Consider the following 21,155-nt stretch of genomic DNA (forward strand, 5'->3'; position numbering starts at 1 on the left):
ATGGGGTGGGGAGCTGTATGTTTGGTTGATTGGTTTATTTTTCCTCTCTGACTTTTTGTCCTGGTTTTCAAAGGTGGCAGAGCAGTTGCTTGGTGTGATGCAGGTGGTAGCTGCAGTTGCTGTGTGGGTGATGCACTGGGCATGGAAGCACCCCTGCATGGCACCCACCCTCTGCTTCCTGCTGGGACACTTGTTTCATTTGCAGTTGTCACAGCGTTCTGCCCACACTTTCCAAACAGAAAGACCACATCCTTGTGGAGCAGTTTATATTCAGTGATGAACAATTTGGGTGTTTTTTTCCCCAGTTTATGAAGATTAGGAAAGATAGCAAAACGTTTCCTAATGATTCAGTGTAACAGTTAAAAAAATCAGGGCTTATTTCTAGATAGATGTGCTCATATTTTTCCTTTTATGAGTGCATATACCAAGTACAACTCAACTATACTGCCATATGAATCAGAAGTGCCTATATGAAAGCCTGCTGGTGTGGGAGTTTCAAGCATGCATTAGGGAAGAGCAGCTGTGACTCCACTGTAAGTGCTTTTAGAAAGCCCATCTCATGCTCTGTTACAAATAGAAGAAACAACTATCTGCATTAGGCAGGCAGCACAGATACTCTTTGCATCATCTAATCATGAAGACAGGGGTAAAATGGAATCTTATTTAGTTCCTGTGAGAAAACAGCAGAGCTACAGTTTTCTGCTTTGTTGCAAAAGTGTAATTTAGATACTTGGCTCTATCTCTTCTTGGTGATTCTGTAATTCATTTTAATAGGAAACTAAACAGGAAAGTGATAGGTGATTTTTCCGTGATATTATGTACCAAAACATTATAGGGGTAACTCACAAAGAGTTTCATATAGCGGCTCCTAGACGCCCCAAGGCTACATGCCTGAAATCAGAACCACCTGGTTCAGAAGAGACAGCAACAATTAATGATGGAGGGTGGTTTCCTTGTGGTGAAAATCAGTGAGTTTTCTTGGCTCCCAGCAGAGCTACCGGGCCTATTTCAGAAAAACAAAAACAACCCAAACTTGGCTCCATAGATGTCTGCATGGCTCTTTCTCAAAGATGACTCTGTTCTTGGAGATTCACAGCAGAGTTCACAAGCTGCCAGGCAGCCCCAGAGCAGGAGAGACAAGGCTAAAAACTCTGCACGTAACACGTGCTCATGTTGGGGAAAAGCTCTGGTGTCTTCTTTGCTCTGAGAACTAGATAACACTGATGAAATACCTTGATGGAAACTTTCCATGGTAAATTTCAAACAGAAGAAATAGGAATTTGTGAGTGTATTCAATGACAGAGGCTCCTGAAAATAGGGGTTTATAATGGAATACAAGGGATATGAACTGGCCTGCCTTGTTTAATATTCTTCAGATGGTGCAATCTGCATACAATCTTTTAGCTCTCTGATTATTTAATCTCATTAGCTGATTTGATTTATTTCCTTGATGATGAGTCTGTCAGCTAAGATACAGTAGAACTGCAAAAGGACTCTCTAATTCAGTGGCTTTCATTAGATTATGAAGTTATCACTTAATGAAAAAGAAATTACAAGCAATTTAACTTGTGAAGAGCAGCAATGATCACAGACTGAATTTGAACTTATAGAGGGGGCCAGGAGGAGCAAGAAATATTATTATGAACTTTTAAATGCTGTTAAAATCCACATGGGATCTGTGGATAGAATAAAATATCCAATCTGAATACCCTGATTTTTTTTTTTTTAGCTATAAATGCTTGTTAACCAGTCATAACATCCTGACATTTAGATAAACAGCTATACTAAAATGTAGCATTTGATTAAAGCAATTTTGGCTGGTACCTTAAACTTGGTAGATTTCCACTGAAATAAACTGAAGTCAGGAGAGGCCATACTATGCAAGTTGTGTAAGACCAAATGAACACTTATTCTGTTCTCATCTCCAGCACTGACCAGGTCCAGACCCCACAGCTTTATTAATGCAACCTCAATACAAAATCTGTTGAATTCAAATGAAAGATTTCCCTGTTGATTTCAGCAAGAGCAGAAGCAAGCCATGTCAGTGGCAATTATATATTCTTTGCCTATTTTCCAGCCAGAAAATAGAACATTTTGAATAACCACAAAATAGCTGAAGTATGTTGCATTAAAGTTAATACAAAACCATCCCAAAGTTGAAAGAATTATAATAAGGATATTCTCAGCTTTGCTTGTATAATGTGTACACACATCACCATGACATTTGTCTTTCCGCTCTTGTTCTACGTGGGAGACACTTTGGTGCTGTTAGTGGTGTTATTTAGTTGAGTCTCAGCCCTTCTCAGAGACAGGTGACTTGCTGCCCTTTTTGTAATAACAAGAGATATTCACTGGTGAAACAAACAACCCAGGTAGTCGCCTCTAGGTCCCATGGGCCAGTGGGCATGGGAAGAAGGATGAATAGTCTGGGGTGTGAATGAGAGCAAGGGGGGCCCTGATGGGCCTGGGAAGATGTAGGAATTAGGAGCTCTGGGTTTTATTGGTCATTGGTCAGTGGGGTGTTGTATTACTCCACTTAAGGACTTTACCTGGATGAACCCTTGTAAAGGGCTTTTGGGTCCTGGCAAAAGAGCACGTTCATCTATTTCCAGAGGTAACCTCAAGGGTCCTAAGGAGAAGATGAAAGATTCACATTTCCTCAAACTGCTTTTGAAGAGCTCAGGCTTCCTGCCCTTTGCACAGTCCTGAAAGGGAGACTAGGACTTGCCCCCTCTTGTTCCAAAGAGCATACCAGCCTTTTCCCCCCAAAAAAGCTAATTAAGGAAATAGTGACTACATGTTATGCCAGTATCTGTAAAATGTGGGTTTATGCACACAGTAAACCAAAAACTTCTGCTCCTTTATGGGTTGCTATAGAGATGCATACAAAAGATATTTGTAGGACAGATTTTAGGCAGTTCAAATGCAGTGATTTACATCAAAGCAGTAATAAAATAATTAAAGAATAGTCATAATTTTCAATTTAACTGTTAGCTTCTGTTTGCTGTGGTACTGGAAACTTCAAATTTACTGCTGCAGAGACAAAATACATATTGATGAGGCACAGGCAGCAAAGAGTTATTGGGGTGTGGACCACTTTATCGGAAGAAAGACAGCATGAGAATATTTTTGAGTATTTTTTGGTCATGTTTAGCATATGCTTGTTGTAAATTCCCTTTGCTTCCAACACCAAAGAGTGACCTCTGTGAAACAAACTCTTGATCAAACGGCTTAGAAGTTGTTTTTATTCAAGATCCTGTGTACAAATCCTTAGATTACAGCCAGCTACTAAGAGGGCGGAGAAAAAAATTACTGACCTCCAAACCCCACTGTTTCATGAGGAGCCACACTCCTGGACCTTATATTTACTCCAGAAACCTGGCTCTTTTTTGTCTTTTCAGACTCAGGTTGTCTGGAAGTTGTCCTGGAAAGCCAAGGTCCAATATCTCTGCACTACATTTTCAAGTATAGTAACATGCACCTAGTTATGAGTATCATACGTGTACTTTCAGTTAACAGACACTTAGTTACTGGCTGTCCTAGCCAGTTTTTCAACACAACAGGATAAAAACTGGTCACATTTACTTTGGTGAATGCCCCAAAGCACACTGGATTGCAGCATGCTAAAGGCAGGATTTCTTTCCCATCTGTTCATGTGCACTGGATATTGCATGAACGTAGAGGATGATAATTCATGCCAGTTGGGGGTTACTTGTGTTGTGTTTTGAGCTCGTCTTTCATCAGACCATGTTCATGAGAACTTGGGTACATTTCATCCACTCTCAGTTATGACTTTTTGAGGCATGAGGGGTTGCTTTGTTCAGCTTTTTATTAAATTCCTGTTATGGAAGGATGGCAGGTAGGATTTAGGAGAAAGAAAAGCAGTGCTTTTTTGCAGAAGTAGGAAAATACAGTTCCAGTGTGAATGAGATCAGTGTCAAAAGACATCTGCTACCAAGGAAATACACTGTATTAGAGAAACAAGATCACGGTTTTCTCCTACTGCAGCTTCTCTAATTTGATTAATATCTGTGTTAACAGTGTGGAGAAAACAGCAACAGGGGGAGAAGCCGCTGTTGCAAAACAGTTGGGCACACGTGGCACTGAGAATAATCTTTTTTAAACACTGACAGGAGGATGGCGCTTGATACTCTCATTAGTGTTGCAGGACACTGCAGCACAAGGGTGCCTGTGTCCCAAGGCTCATGCCCGAGGCAGCATCCATCACTTCTCCCATCACTTTCTTGAGCAGACCTCAAACCCAAGGGAATATTTTTTGTGTGTGAAACTGTGTATTGTCTGAGAAGTAAGTATAAGTGGATGATGATTTAACTGTTTAGAAAAAATCCTTGCCACTTACAGGCTCCTGTGTTATACACTTACATTAGTTGTCCAGTCCACTGTGTCACCCATCAGATTGGGTACAAACTTTCCAGCCTTTGCCACTTGTGGATGGATTTGAACCATATGGCTTGTAAACCCATTGCAGGCCTAATGTGAGTTTAGTTGGGTCCTGTGTGCTGCTTCTAAAAACAAATATTAGTAATGTTTTCACACCAAACTCATAAAACCTGTAACTGGTTTTACGTCTGGATCTGACCTTTCCCAAATTCTGGGAATGCTGAGATGATGATTGTAAGACTGTGAAGCTAAAGAGTAAAGGCAATACTCAGTAAAAGTCCACAAAGAAAAGCACTAAGAAGCACAAAACTTTGTTGTGTCAAATAGCTGATATGGCCCAAAACTAAGGGACAGCCACTCTCTAGTCAAATGTCTTTGACTCTTCTTATTTGTTCTGTGAAGTATCTCTCTGTTAAGTTGAAAAACTGTACAGTTATACAAGTTTGCCTACTTTGTTTAAAGGAGTTGAAGAAGTTAGGTAGAGTCCCTTTGTGGCTCTGTGTGGGTTGGGTGTGGGGAGGCAACAAAAGCAAATTATTCCTCTGTAGTTGGACAGCATTACTTATTAACATTCAGCCATATGCAAATTTTCTTCTATAAAAGATCTTATCAGCTTTTGGAAGAGAGTAACTGCCTTTTCTTTGCTTGGTGCCCAGTAGAAAGGGTCTGATAAGAATGGACATTGAAAATTAACATCAGCTCTTTAAACCACCAGTCCATCCCACGAACAGTTGAGGATCGTTCACTTCTGCATATTTTCCAGGGTTTGTTCCAGCCTCAAAACGTGGGTTTTTTTGGAAACCTGATCTTTATGAGCTCCAAATGCCCATGTGGGCGAGGAATTGCCCTTTATAAAAGGAACACAGCATTTCTTACTCTCCTTCATGAATATTAACCATTTCCTTCTCAGAACATTGCAATAAGGTTAAAATGAAGAGTACAAAACCGAAGAGGGAAATAATGTAAGAAAAGGGTTCTGGAAAAAAATTGTTGTTGTTCACCTTTTAAATATTTAATTTCATAAAAACGTTGAGGATTTGGCAGATTGCGGGGGTTTGTTTTGTTTTGTATTATCTTGTCCTTGTTAGGTCAGTTCTTTTGATGATGTTGTAGTCATCCTAAAATCCTTCCAAGGGTCTAAGATACAATAAGTAATACTGTAAATAACATGATAGCATCTTATCTAAGCCATAAATGGAAAACTATTTTGGGTGACAATATATTTTTAGGGGGTAAATGAGCTAAGCAAATCCATAAAGAACAAAGCAGTACACAATGCATAACCCATTAGCCTACTTCTTATCTGTAAAAAAAGCAACAATTAACTAAGTTTGGAGAGAAAGTTTCTATCCCTTGGAAACTTTCCTCTCTTGTTTTTATAAGGAAATGATCTGCTTTAATGGGCCATTTATTTCATAGCTGTCTGCAACAGAATTTTCCCCCTTCCCTTTGAAATCTATAGATACAGTCATTGTGAGAAACGGAGCTGAAAGAAACACGCAGCAGCTCCCATGTTAGATCACCTCGTATGTGCTCTGGACCTGATCTTTGCCCACTGGCTTTGATTCAGGTTATAATGGGGTAAGTTGCTTGGAAATAAAATTCAATAATCGTGACCTTTCAGGAAAAACCTGGCATATATTTATATCACTGAATTAATTCCTGCCACCTCTGGACAGTTTTTTGATCTCTTTGTAAAGATCTTTTCCTGTCAAATAATGGTCAGCTCATCTTACTGTCTGCATATGTCCCTGCTTGAGGGGAGAGAGAAATACTGGCGTACCCATTTTCTAGGTGGGAAATAGAGGAAGAGGGATGCTGCATTATTTGCACCATGTGAGTTCTTGATAGGGATGAGAATGGAAATCACAGGCTTTCCAGTCTATAGACCTTGCTGCTTTCCTGAATGTCCTGTCCTGAAGGATGGCTCCTGTGAATATGCCCTATAATATTGGGTATTAAATGGTTGCAAAATTCACTGAAGGTGGTGGACTGGTATTGCAATCCCTCAGAGAGGGAGAAGCTAAATGCTCTTCCATTCAGTGAGAGCTAGAAAGGTAGAAGATACTGTCCAAGATAATAGGGGTAATAAGAAAAATAAAGAAGCCCATACATCATGGCTTAAGGGAAACAAACCAACCCACAACCCAAAACAATAAGAAGGGAGCAGACCGTCACTTAGAATTATGCCAGGGAACTTGCATCTTGAGGTTTTTGTTGTTGGTGGTGGTGGTTTGTTTGTTTGTTTGCTTGTTTGTTTTTTCATTGAGAAATGGTTGCATGAATTCAGGTTTAACAGAGCTTCAAGATAAATGTTTTTTCCTGGGGGATGAGGCTAATTTTTGTATTACAAGGGTTTTGCGTGAAATACTTCGGGATAAATAAAGTTCAGTTGTATATAGAGCATGGTGAACAGAGTGATTTGTTTTCAGCTCAGTATCTGGAGGCTGGGATTGACTGCACAAGAGAGAAAGAGGTTCAGTATATGAAGGAAACACATTCTCTAGGTACATTTCTTCTACAAGCGTCATGACAACTAAACAGACGTGCTAAACAACAAGCATTTATTCAGTGCTGTTACCACACTAAACTCTGGCTGAGCATGGCCTGTGTTATTACTTTGTGACAAACTGATTGTCTTTCCTCATCCTCCGTAGCTGCATTTGGTGACAGAAAATGAGTATGAATGTGTAACATTGTCATAAAGTAGAGCTTTTAGATTTCATGTGACACCTTCTCTAAGCCATGGTTAAAATACAGTTTAATATAAATATTGAACACTACTCTGAAACATGTTATTGCAAAAGTGTGCTTGATGTTGGTTGAAACCACAGTACAGCACAGTGATGCAGTATGCCCAGAAATATCCCTATATGTCAACAGCAGAATTAGCAACCTGTGCTGGAGCATTTTAAAATATCATGGTTTTAAAGGGTAGGGGGAAGAATTCTGCTTACCTTTTGGGTTTTAATCCTCAAGGTCAGGTTCTGAGAGACAACTGAGTGTCGTTCTGGTGTCTTAGACAACACTGGTCGCTGCCCGAACTACTTATCTTGCAGAATTAAAACAGTAAAACCTTCAGTGACCTTAGCTCAGAATAGTTTTGTTTATCTGAAAATGTAACCAGAAGTATCCAGAATGATGAAAAATAAATAAACCAAATAAATGTTATCATCCCTGCTTTGCCTAGTATTTCCTGCTGGTGTATAATAATAAACAATTACTCGGGGGCAAAAGAAAGCTAATCCATTCCTTGGAAAGTAAAGCACTGTTACAACAAACTTCCCGAGGAACCTCAGCTTCCCCAGTGAATTCCAGGCAAGACAAGCTGGTTCACAGATAGCAAGGGATCAGGTTATACTGGAGCAATGTGCTACAAGATCTGCACTTCAAACTGCAGCCAGAAGTGAATAGGTCATCAAGGCAGCTGACAAGGAGCTGGTGAAAATGTTCCTACTGGTTAAACTGGTCTGGCTGAAGGTGGCCAGATTCAACTCCAGTTGTGGTTATCTAAAATATGCAGGCATTTTGGTACACATTACCCAATTTCTACAATTTTCTCCAAATTAAGAACTGAAAAGTTATTATCTGGTAAACTATTTTGAGGATGAAAAATGCTTCATATATGACAGTGACAATTATATGATTAGTCACTAAATAAAGTGTAAGATTTTGTTTGTGCTTCTCAACTGTGTTTTCAGAGACCAGAGATAATACTGCTTGAAGTTCTTCTGCAGTGCTTACAGTGTTCCACACATAACGGTGTCTTACAGCTGCACAGAAGACACAGCTCTGCACACCAAAGGTTTTGTGAGGATATTGTAAGAAAATTTATTCCAGTTCCTGTTACTATTAATCTCACTGTAGAACTGCAAACCTATCTGGAGCTTCTTTACAGCTACACCAAAGTGATCAACAGTAGAACTTGGTCTCTATCAGGTAGTCTCTTTGGTATCTAGTTTGCAAATTTGGGTGAAATCTGTATCTTCTCTTTCAAATTCTTTGCTATTCTGGAACATGACTTGAATATTTTTTCTCGTATGTGTGTGAAATGAAATCGAAAAGATAATGTTTTACTCTGGCTTATTCTACCGTTGCAGTGATTTGGCAAAAAAATGTCTATCAATCTCCACCTCTTGGATTGTGTTTGATCCTGGTAGGTCTCTGTGCATTTTGGGGCACCCTGCAAACTCCATGTTGTTGCCTCATCTGCTGTTTTCTGCATTTGTGGTGACATGAAATGCACTTTTAGCACCAGGCTAAGTGTTTGTGGTGGGTTAAACTGATATGGGCACTTTGATAATGATCAGTCTTTACAGTGGTGAATGCCACCAGTAACTTCCTTCACAGCAAGCCCACCCTTCACATCCGAACCCTGACATTGTGCTCGGAGCTGTAGACACCTGCTGTGACGAAGTGGAAGGAATGTGCCTCCCTCCAGCCATATAAGAGTATGAGGAGGAGAACCATAGAGGTAAAAAAAAGGAAAAAGTTGTTATGGTTCAGAGAGGTCTTGGACTGATTCGTTAAAGGAATCTTCTCAGGTTCAGACCACATGAGCAAACATATGGTTGTTTATCTTTGTTTCTAGGTCTGCTAATGTATTTTCCCATGTGAAGCAAAGTGTTTCTGTACTGGAAATAATACAAAACTTGTGCACCAGGTGTTCCTGGAAAGAGGAGATTGGGGGGAAATGTATGTTGAAGCTGCTTAGGTGCGGAGTGGAAAGAACCATCACTGGTGTGGTGTGCCATGGGAGAAAGGATCCGCGAAGCTGGAGGTCTTCAGGGGCTGCTGGCCCCACAGCTGGTGCCGCAGGAGTCTCCCAGAGACAGCAGGGACATGTGACTACGGTCTCTTCAGGCTGAGGGAAGCTCGAAGTCCGTAGGTGACAGAGGAGCAGACGAATGGGGGATGCCGTGAGGGTGAGTGAACTTTAACAAGGCCATGAAGTACTCTACTATTTGATATAAAATTAATAAGCGAAGAGGGATATTTTTCAGAACAGATAATTGAAATGTTCTGTTACCATATATATATATACTTATATATATGTATTGAAAATGCTTGTCCTACTTTTCAAAAATTTTTGTGTGATTTTTAAACGGCACACAAACAGTCAAGGAAATTAACATCTCCAGAAACGTGGTCTTCCATGTCATATATTTAGTCATGTCTAATAATGTTGTGTCAAGTCTAGTGAGTGTATTTAAATGAGGAAGCTTATGATTTTCTCCTACCATACCTGAGTTTTCAATCAAGATGAAATGTTATTTTTAGCATTTTTCTGTTTATCTGGTACACAGAACACAGACCAATCTAATCTAAAATCATTATTCTAACTCACATAAAAAAATAAGGAACAGATACATATGTAAACATCATACAGCTTCTGGAAAAACGCATTTCTGAAGTGAGAGCAATTCTAGTGGAGCCCACGTACCCTGCTACTGGAAAACTTTTCTTCGTTTCTTTATATGTACACTTTAAATTCCATTTCTTTAAAGTGCTTTAAAAGTATTGATTTGAGATTTATTTATTTCAGTCATCTCCTGTGCTTTAAATTTATCTCTCCATTCTGCAGTTAAAAGCTTGTGTTCTAATAACCTAGAAATACATTTGAAGGTGGTTCAAGTTTTTTAATTTGAGAGGAAATCTGTACTGTAAGATATGAAGTGTTTTTCAACCTAGTCCTTTGATAGTATGATGTGCCATAAATCTTATGGCATATTAGCTACAAATTTAACATGCCGTTTGATAGCTATGTTTGATTTTGGTTCTCTAAATGGTTCTGAGGGAATAACAAGAATCCATTTAGACAAGAGCAAGAAACTCCAGCCTTTTATTTACTCCACTTTTGAGTAAGTAAATTGTGTTTGCTAATGAACAACTTCAGGAAAATGAGCAGACTACAGGAACCTTTCAATTCTCTGACAGAATTTTAGACCTCATTAGCAAAACGCTTTCCTACTCCAGTAGACACAGGTAAAATCCCAGGCTAAAGGGCTTGGGGTTCTCATTGTTCCCTGGTGCAAAAGGTAGTTCAATTCTGGCTGCTTTTTTTGGTTGGTTCAGTTTTAGCTGTTCTCAGTAACACTGGCAAGGTCAGCGATGTGCTCTGACTAGGTACAGCTCAGTCACGCAATTGTGTGTATATTCCACTGAGACAACTCATGATTTGCATTCAGAATTTGGTCCCTTTGAGACACTTCAGAGGCAGCCCAGGTGGTGAAATACTCTCTGAAGTCACTGAAAATGCAACGACTACATTAAATGAAATAAAAAGCAAGCATCAGCAATCTTGCTATCTGTAAGAATACAGATACCTGACATTCAGAAGCATGTTGTGTAACGACCAACATCAATGTCCAGCCTTAGTCTGTCTCCAGCTGAATTCAAAGCAAGTTGAATGGAAGCAAGATCAGCTAGGGAGTTTATTTTATGTAAAATATAAACATGTTAACAGGAGAAAATACTGTTTTCTTATGTTACAACCTTAATAATCAACATGAGATTTATTGTACAGTTCTGCAGGTAATGCAGGGTTTAATTACATGTACATGATTAAAAAGAGCAATACTCAACTGTACACATACACCATGTATTGTATGCTTTACTAGAAATTCAGTATTTTTATGTGTCCCCGGTTGTGTGCCTAATAATTTTACTACCTCTTACTCCACTTAAAAACTAACACAAAATATTTAAATAGTTTTATTATGAATGTGTCATTTTGACAAGGTGGAGAGGGCCTCTATATTTACAAACAGATATACGTATTCAATGCCTTCAAAAACCAGCCCTTTCTATATTTCTTCCTCTTCTCTTTCTTCTTCATCCTACCCTATTCTCACATTCAAACAGCATAAGGTGACTTTACTCCTAAAGAGTCATGGATGAGTTATGGAGCTTGTGTCAGGTCTTCTTTGACAAAAGCTGCTGAAGCTATGAAATTGTCTCCAGGAAAAGCATTTGAATCTGTGATGTGGCTGCCCTGATGTTGCTCTTGCTGTTAGAATGAGAGATGGGTGGACACTGGGAAACTACCTGGTATGTGAACACAATCTGTCTTGGGACATCTGCAAAGATGAACACCACTGCAAATACAAAGCTGATGTTTAAGCTCAGCCACTTTAAGGAATGTATACTTACAATTAAGGTTTTTGGGGAGCAGGGAGAGAGGGGTTGCAAGTATTCATTGATTAGCTGCTGTGGCAAGCAAGATGTTTTGGTGAACCGCAAAGGGTCTTCACAAAGGGTTTGCTCCTGCCACTTCGGAACCCATAGTAGGGTTAGGGTTATCTATAGGAGCACCAGCTTCAGCTGGGTACAAGCTGAGGGTTTGGAAGCTGCATGCCAGTCCAGCTCGTGTGGGCTATCATGGAAAAGTTACTTACTCTTTAATATTCTTACATATAGTCAAGTTGCCACTTACAACAGCCTTCATCAGATGCATTAGGCTGTTAAATTGACCACTGTGAATGGCACATACAAGTCAGGTTCTTTTATGTTGTGCAATAGTCCCAGTCTTAATAACCAAATGAAGCAGAATGATTAAAGAATTACAGCAACTCCAAGACCGTGAATAAAGGGAGTTATGTGCCATTTCATATTAAATTGTACAGGCAAAGCCAGCAAATAAACCTCTTAGGGGATAAAGAATCATTACTGTGTAAAAATGCATGGACTTAGCCCAGATGGTCCCACCAGGTGGGCACATATCTCCTGTTAGGTGTTATTTGACCTTGTATGCAAAAGGAGTGTGTTGATCTGAATAAGTCTAGTGGACAGGTTCAAGCAATCTCTTTGAAGTAATGCATGTTAACTGGAAAGAAATCAAAACTGTGTCTATCGAGGCTTACCAAGGGCTATTTAAATATTAAGTGCCATGTTAAATTGAGAAGAAGAGTCTCAGCAACAGAAAAAGCCCTGGTCTTTTCATTGATCAAAGAGAATACAATATCTAAAAAACTAAGAATAACCCTTGCATTAACAACACAGCAAGGTAATGACTTTCTGATATGGATACCACAGATTCTGGCCTCTAAGAAACATCCAGTGTCTTTTATAGATGGTGTGGGATTTTTTTTTTTTACACCAGCACTTATCCCGCTTCATTATCTCTTGCCTTTATATGAGCCCAAGTGTAGAGAAGTGAAATGCAAAAAAGTTTGCTCTGCTTTCTAGCACTCACACAAGGGCCATGAAAAAGTCATTAGAACTTGAGACTGTACAGAGTGCAGATAAAATAACAAAGAGAGCAATACTTGTATCATCAGCTGATTGACAGCTAACTCTGTGTTTGGTAGAAGCGAATTCCCCTGTAAGAGACGAAGCTTTTCTAAATTATAGTCACTGATAACTGTGCCATAGATGAAAGCATTACAGTCATGCTCAGACAGGTTAGCAAGTAGAGAGTGCAAAAAAGGCTGTGAAATGTGCAATGTGGGTCCAGCTAGTCAGGTACATACTGCTATGTGCAGCAGACATGTAGTAAGTATTGTGTCCTTGTTATGTCTGAGCAAATGTGCATGAAAAAATTTGGGCTTCCCAAATGTACAACTCAGCTAGGACTACAAGCCTAAAAATGGAAATTGGGTTGTAACTAGAGACATTGGATCACAAGCAAGCAGCTGCAAAAGCAAGAAGACAAAGGCAAAATGTTAAGCTGATTGGAATTTCATAAGATTGACGTTGTTGCTTAAAGTGCTTGGGTTGATTACATTTTAGAAAAATCAAAGTACATAAAAATTAAAACAAAACTAATAATATTAACTACACAAGTTATTATACAAATAGAATAACAGACTAACAAAAGAGAAATAACTTAAAACAAACACTGATAAAAGGTACTAGCAAAGAACAGGTGCACAGCCAAAACTTTAAAAAATTTCTAGTACACATTCAGCTGTAAGATACTCCCCACATTTGTCAGCCACAAGCAGCAAAAAAGAGATGGAACGAGAAGGTTCTGCTGCTGAAAGGCAGCAAATCACAGGCAGCTGCAAGTTGTCGGCTCAGATCCCCAGTACATGGAGCTGTAACAGATGAGTGAATGAAATGCCGTGTCTGAAGTTAAAAGACAAGATGTCGTAGCACTTTAGGATCCACCATCTAATGTGATTTTCAGTTTCCCTTTAGTTAGGTCTTCAATATCTTTATTAAATCTAATGAGAAGGAAATACCTACTGCTTTATTTTCATTACTCCAGCTGCTAAAGGAACAAGACTTTTAAAATGTAATCTACTGCTCTGAGGTAACTGTAAATTATTAAAACAAAATTGACAGGAGTAATTTTGGGACTTAAATTCAACAAGGTGTTCTGCTTCCCTGGTATGGCTTCTCCATCACTCCCCTATTCTGCCTCCCTCTGCTATGTCCCCAAAATAGAAATTACATAAAATCCTGACAACCTCTTCTGTGAAACACAGAAGTTGAAGTCTGAGCTCATCCTCTGAGACAACTGATTCATCAGCACTGCAGTGCTTCATTGGGTTCAGAAGAAAACCAGCACAGGATAAAAATGTTATTTTTCCAATTAAGAAAATAGTAGTGAGACTTATAAATGGACAAGTCTCAGCAACAGCATATGAAACAAGTAGGAAACTTAAGATGTCATTAGGCCCAATATCCACAGAACTCAATGACATAAAAGTAGACATTTTAGGGAAGCACAGAATAATATTAGGCATCTGTGCTACATTTTTTTTTCTAGCTGCTTGCTGAAAAGCTTTTATTGTCCTAGATATTTTTCCATTCTTTCATAAGGGATTGGAAGTCTACACGTAAGCATAAGAGAAAAAGAATTATGTTTTATTTAATCAACTAAAATATTTTACATCTTGTGAGCATTCCAATCCTAAAGAAATACAAGTGAATGTGCTTAATTTGACATAGGAGAGAAATTCTGCTTCCATACAAATAGTGCCATTCTTATTTGTACGGCTGCGATGGACAGACTTTTGCTGGACTGAAGCCAAGGCGTTCAGCACAGTATAGACTGCTTACAATTTATAGAATTGTGACTGCATTTTTTTTTTAATGAAAAGAAAATGCTCCTTAGCTTAGCTGGTGTTAGCATCAAGTGAACATTCCACGCTTTGTCAGAGTTGACGTCAGACCACCGCTGTTGGACTGGTGTGACACCAGTGCTGTGATCTTTTCATGGGCTAGCATGAATTTAAAATGTTTTTTTCACAATTTACGAAAATGCCTATTCAAGTAATTTTACTCTCAGTTATATATTGCAATTATCTGTATGTTTTACAACCTAGAGCTGTCTTGCACCTGAATAAAACCAGAGATTATAGTCCTGTACTTTAGCATTTAAATATTAATTCATACTACTAACATTAAAGAAATGAATTTTCACATAAGTCAATTGAAATATAGAAAACATTTCCTAAAATTAAACTGATGTAAAGTTATTTTAATGAAAAATTTATGTTCCTATAAACATGAGGCCTAAACATTCAAATGATACCTTAAGAATATATTTTTTGTTGCTTTTTTAAAATTGAAGAATGTCCTAAGAATGTTTATCAGTAAACTGTGAAGTACAGACCTTTGGACCAGTACTGGTTAATGCTGATCTAGAAAGTGCCTTTGTCATCATTCACAGTGAGGAAACCTTACCCAGTTTAAAAGGCAAGTGATTATTATATTTTTATATGGAAATTCTGAATGCTTATCAATAAATCTATTAAAGAGGGATTTGCAGGTTTAGCTTTCCTGTGGAAAAGCTCCTGGGCCTCAGTGAGAAGTGAAATCTCCTGGAAGATGTCTGTTGTCTGTGTTAGAGACAGAACATTTTGTTCTAACATCAATAAAAGAACTGGAGCTACATCCCCATGATGCTTGTCATGAACGTGAGTACCAGCCTTCATTCATGTGAGTGATCTTTGTAGAGTGCTACTATTATTCACCTGGTAAGAACTCTGAGGTTACATTCTGCATCCTTTTTCTTGTATCAGTATAACATGACAAATGATGAATAATGTTGGATGAAAGGTCCACTTCTGTTTCTCACTTAGTGTAAAGTGCTACATTTCTTTAGTTTACAAAACAGCCATTGATAAATCCAACTGAACTTCACTTGATGTTACAGTAGAAGCTAGTACTTCATTTTCACCATTATTTGACAAAAGATATTTCACATTCACAGTAGATCACAATGAAATAAAACTTAGTCTCTTTCCTACGGAAGACTAAAATATAAGATTTAGCTGCACTTCCAAAGACATTTCTTGAAATGGAGTGCTGGCCATGAAGTGGCAGGCAGGCTTCTTAAAGAAAAGAAGGACCAAAAGCAACATTGTCTGATAAATACTTAACAAGAGTGAATAAAATATAACAGGTAGAAATAAATTCTGTGAGATGAGAATATTTCCTTGTAAATACTAGAAGCAACTGTCATTCACCTGAAGACGAGAGTGATTTTGCCATTGACGTCATTGGAATAGGAATTTCGCTACTGAAGTCCATGAATTGTATAATGGAGTGAAAATTTCAAACCAAGCAAGGTAGTTACCTGGTGTTACCACTGCCACAACCTGTAGATCCCTTCTCATACCCTATTGCTACTTTCATCTATATTCATTCTTTGCCAAATTCCAGCATGCGAGTTCAGCAGTTTTATTAGCCAGTACATGAATGGTGCCAGACAAATTCACTCAGTAAAATCACAAACTAAGCCTTTTGATGTTTTTAAAATCAAATACTCCAGAGCCCTGTCTGTTTTTGTGGTGACCCAGATGATGTCAAACATGTCTGAAATGTTAGATATGACATATAGAAGAGACTGGACAATGCCCTCAGACATGTGGTGTGAACTGTGGGGTTGTCATATGCAGGGTCAGGAGCTGAACTCAATGATCCTGTGGGTCCCTTCCAACTCAGGACATTCTATGATTCTGTATACATGACAGTGTGTGTAAACTAACGGGTTTTATGTATTATGTTGTTCAGAAATGGACTCTGTCTGAAGTTAAAATGGGACTTACAGATATTCATAGCATTGCAGAATCAAGCCCTATAATATGTATTGTATGTACAATACTTATTTGAATGGACTGTGTAATTTCAGTTCTGATGGGTATATATGAGCAGTCTGGCAATTTCTGCAAGCTCAACTAAGAAAACAACCTACGATATTGTTTTAACAGAAAGATAAGTTCGATCTCTATAAATGTAATTTATCTCTGTATCATGTCATCTTGCTCCCAGTGCTCTGCAAGTTCTGAAATCTCACTTCATCAGTACTACCTCATGATAAACAAAGTGATTGGACACAGCGAATTAGTTGCACTGTAATTTAAATCCCTCTATGTGAATTTTAGGCCTGAGGTTATGCACTGGAAGTTTTAACAACACAGGGCTTAAATTATTTTGGAAGAACACCTTTTTGCAGCAGAAAGTAATGTGTAAAAAAGTCCCCTATGCAATCACAATTCCATTATGAAACAGGTGGTTTTTTTCTTACATTTAAAATGAGTAAGTGTATACCAGGATGTATTTAAAGGAATGCTTTGTAAATTTGTACACCCCAAAGCCATGTAAAAAGTTTTAAACAATTTTGCCCTAAATGCAATGAATGCTTTCATACAAAATACTACTTTAGCTGTATTTGGTTTAACAGTTGACATCCAAATCTTATTACCTGTAAACGTTAGTCTGTATAAATTCCACTAAAATCTGACTGCAATTAATTCTTCAATCAGACTTAAAAACTACAAACATCCCCTGCAAAACAAAGTTCTGCATGTCAAGAATGGATGGTTATAGTCAATACCACATAGACCAGTTAATAGGAGACAGAGTGTTGTTGTTCAACCACACAAGATGTGGTCTGTGTAAAAGCCAGTTCAGGGGGACTATCACCTTCTGTTGCGTGCAGCATTGTTGTGTGCAATTGTCACAGTTTGCCAAGTCACTCTCTTGACTGATAGAATAAAATATAGCCAGACTCTGAATTTTTTGATATATCAGAGGTCAGACCATAGAATTCTTCAATAGCTTGAGCATCTATTTTCTGCAAAATAAATAAAATTGTTTAATGTGCTGTCAGGTAAAAGAAATACCAAACATGAATTAAATGATTCTATAAACACAAAAGACAAATAAAGTGATTTGTTTCAGGGTAGCAAATAACAAGTTCTGTTTGCAATTTAAGTGGGGAAAGGGTAACATTCAGGGGCTTGAGCCCTACTGGTCTCACTCATGGAAGTCAATAGGAGTGTTTGTCTCCGAGAACCTAACCGAATTAGGCTTTTCCCAACAGCAGAGAGACTCCTTGGAATGCAGTAGTGAACACTGTTAAAACACACAAATGTGACCACGGGACCCCACCTTTCTGCAATTTCCAGAAACCCTCTTCAAGACATGACACATCAAATGTCCCAGTGCTTACTTTCCTCCATTGGATTTACTTCAGGGAAATCAGACTCCAGACCCCAGTTTTGCTAAGGTGCCACAGTGACATAAAGTGTTTGCTTAGGAATTAATTGCAGTGTGCTTAGACAGAATCTGTAATAGCTGTGGGCCAGATCCCGCTCTAATTTACATTCAGACAAACCGAGAATGACTACAGAGTCCCGACTTTCTTGTAACTTCCCAGTTGTTCGAAGATTGAAATTCTACCGCAACACCAACTTTATCCAGTCTAATTTTGCCAAGTGATACTGCCAAGGATTGCAAAATAGTTCCTGGATATTTTAGGTTTTGATGAATTAAATTTATTTTATTAGATATGAAAAAATGTACAAAATAATTAAATCATTCCAAATTAAACCCTTGAAGTCTGATATTAAAAACATTTGATGTTGCTCTGAAGTAAAACCCCCTCTGACATTGACATTAAGAACCACAGGATTAATAATTGTGTTTGCAATCTAGTTCAGCTCAACTCTGTTAGCAATGTCACATTACAACCAAACTGTAGCTTTGAAAACTAGTAATCTATACCCAGATCTAGATCAGAATTTCAACCCCAAATAGAAAGGAGAACATAAACACAAATATTGTGCTCATGACCTTCAGCATACTGACCTCTACAATGTCATCATCAAACAAGAGCCAAAATCCATGACTTTTCACAATAGTAATATAATGCCCTCGATTTGGTCCACTAGAAAGCAAAACAAAAACACAAAACCTGAAATACTAGAAGATACTGTTGAGTCCATTTTGATAAATCCATTTCTATATACAAGCAGTCTGAAGTATAACTAAATGTTATGAAGAACATAGTAAATCCACACCTGGCAGTAGAGACAACATGTACTTAGCTCACCTTTTTACTGACTTACTGCAAAGATTTCATTGACTGAAAGCTAAATGTGTTATTTTCATCTGTGCTGCGACCATTTGCAAATTAACCTATAGAACACTTAAAAAATTGCTCATCACCAGTAGCAACTGTGGCAAGTATTTTTAAAACATTATGAACTAAATTTGGGAAGGAAAATTGTTTGGTATCAACCGTGAATATTTGGTTATGTAGTCTTTGAGAAAAGTGAGAATAAGTTGTAATCCTAGAGCCCCAAGGATTTTTTATTCTTTTTTTCTTTGACAATATCCACTATGTGAGAATGTTTATTAAAGCCATAATTGTCATTGCCTTGACAGGAGACCAAGGTGCGCCGCTGTAGGGCCTGCATGCTAACAGTGTCTGGCCCTCACAGAGCCCTGGCTCCCAAGCTTGGTAAGTGGGCTGATGAGGAAGTAGTCGGCTCCATTAATTTGAGCCAACCTTGTGACTTTTGGAGGCCTGAGGCATTATTTTTCAAACAAGTACAGATTTACTGAGGGTGGCTAAGAGGTTCAGGCCATGTTGGTGCAGCAGCAGGGTTTGTGTCCTCCCTCCCAGTCTCCCCACATTTTGTCAGGCATGCCTCTCCCCTTGGCAAATGTCTGGCAATAACTCAAGTTACACGTGAAAGTATCTTACCTTCCACAGTGAACAACAACGGCTACCAAGTCATACATCCGATCTAAGTTGACAGCATCACCAGATGTGTTGAACAGACGTAACTCCAGAGGAAATACTACTCGATAAGAAAGCTTAGTATATCTGTGCAATTGCTCCATGTATTTGAATCTCTTGAGGTGTAAGGCAAGAATCATTGGCAGCTTTTTTACTCTCATCCTGTGAAACAATTACAGCACATATGATAAAGACCTGACCAATTCGAAGCTATTCTGTCTTTCCCTAATGAGTAAACATTTGCATTATAAAAGCACTTAGTAAGTAACAGTAGTCGACTAGCAGTAGCTTCTAGACTAAGACATGTAGCTTCGAATCTGCCTGTAGGTTCTCTGGTGCACACAGAGAAGGCAGTCAGGGTATAAAGCTTCTGGGTATCTAAACACTAAATATCAATGAGAAGGTTTGTCAAAGCCCAGGAGAGTCATGGTTAAATAGCCTGCTCTTCGCTTACCTTTTCTGTGCCTCTTGTTTACTGCAGCATGTTTCACAATAGTATTTCTGTTCACTACATAATGTCTCTGTGTTACTGAAGTCTCTGTAAATAAAGACAATTATCAGTTCTTGAAGGATCTTAACACTTTTGCCCCACTTCTGCTGTTGAACTGGAACCCTAAAAAGACAGGATGAAATCTTCTCTCCATTGAGTCCAAGTATCTAAAGCAGCTGTACTGGGGTTTGCAAAGGGACTTACGGTATCTGGCTGCTGTGACAAGCCTATATACAGAGCTGTGCCCCTCCGTAGGATATGGGAGAGGGTCAGATATTTCAAAGTGAGACTTATATCCTGGTCTCTTATGTATCAAGGGACTGCCTAGACTTGGGTGTACTCTCATCTGTGATCGTCCAATCCCTTTTAAAATTATTTGCAGAATGGAACAGCTTCAAGTGCCACTTCTGTCATCCTCAAATAGCAGGCATTTTGAGAACTGCAAATACAGACATAAGCACCTATCTCCCAGCTTAAGCACACAGGTTTTCTTGTGACTTTGGGCCTCAAATACATCTGAAGCCCAGAACTGTCCTGTTGATTGCACCTACATTGTACCTAATAGACTTCTGAACTGCAGACTAATTTGGACCCATGCTGACCCAATAATCTCCAATTTAGCATTGCAGTCCACATGGACAGAGGCTGAAGCTGCGCTGTCTGCCAGTTCAGCCTGCTCCCACAGTAGGCAGCACAGAATCGTCTTGACAAAGGCAAAGGGAGGATTCTGGATGATTATTTCTTCTTGGCATCATCACCACAGAGGTAGATGGAAGAGCTGAAGACTATATAGATTACCAGGCCATAGATTATTAGAAGTTATTTACATAACTTCATAAAAGGGGAGGATTTTCCATTTTAAAGTGTTAAGTTCTTTAAAGGTTGACAGAGCATGACAGAGAGGCACTTCACATGACTGAATAATATTCATACTGAGAATGCTTTAACTAGTTGTGTAGGATTTATTTTCTTTTTTTTCTTGTTATGGTCTTAAACAATTTGATCAGGAAGTGCTGAAATTTAGGACAAAATACATCTCTTGAAAGATAACATTGCAACAAAACTTTGACCGTAGCTATGATTATTTACCTAAAAGAAAAATAAAGCATGATCACTGGAAAATATTTTCTTCAATGGTAAACATTGATCTCAAACATCTGATTTCACATTTGAATTTAAAGACAAAAATAACTGGATTCTGACAGTTCCTCTGAAAAACATGGTAAACTTTCAGGGAATGGCAAATGAAGAGCTGAAACTTCAGAAAATATTAGAGATGGG

General features: G+C 38.5%; 1 protein-coding gene across 1 annotated transcript in view; it reads right to left on the reverse strand.

Annotated features, from left to right (window-relative positions):
• Positions 1-10,811: 10,811 nt before the first annotated feature.
• USP46 (ubiquitin specific peptidase 46) overlaps positions 10,812-21,155 on the reverse strand; it is a 32,269-nt gene continuing 21,925 nt past the window's right edge. The window contains exons 6-9 of the mRNA XM_005501211.3: positions 19,839-19,922; positions 19,349-19,546; positions 18,448-18,526; positions 10,812-17,431 (exon numbers count right to left, since the gene is read on the reverse strand). Of these exons, the coding sequence (XP_005501268.2) occupies positions 17,330-17,431; positions 18,448-18,526; positions 19,349-19,546; positions 19,839-19,922 (463 nt within the window). The 3' untranslated portion in view covers positions 10,812-17,329. The remainder of the gene's footprint in view (positions 17,432-18,447; positions 18,527-19,348; positions 19,547-19,838; positions 19,923-21,155) is intronic.

Source organism: Columba livia, chromosome 4 (genome assembly GCF_036013475.1).
Source record: "Columba livia isolate bColLiv1 breed racing homer chromosome 4, bColLiv1.pat.W.v2, whole genome shotgun sequence".
NCBI classification, from domain to species: domain Eukaryota; kingdom Metazoa; phylum Chordata; class Aves; order Columbiformes; family Columbidae; genus Columba; species Columba livia.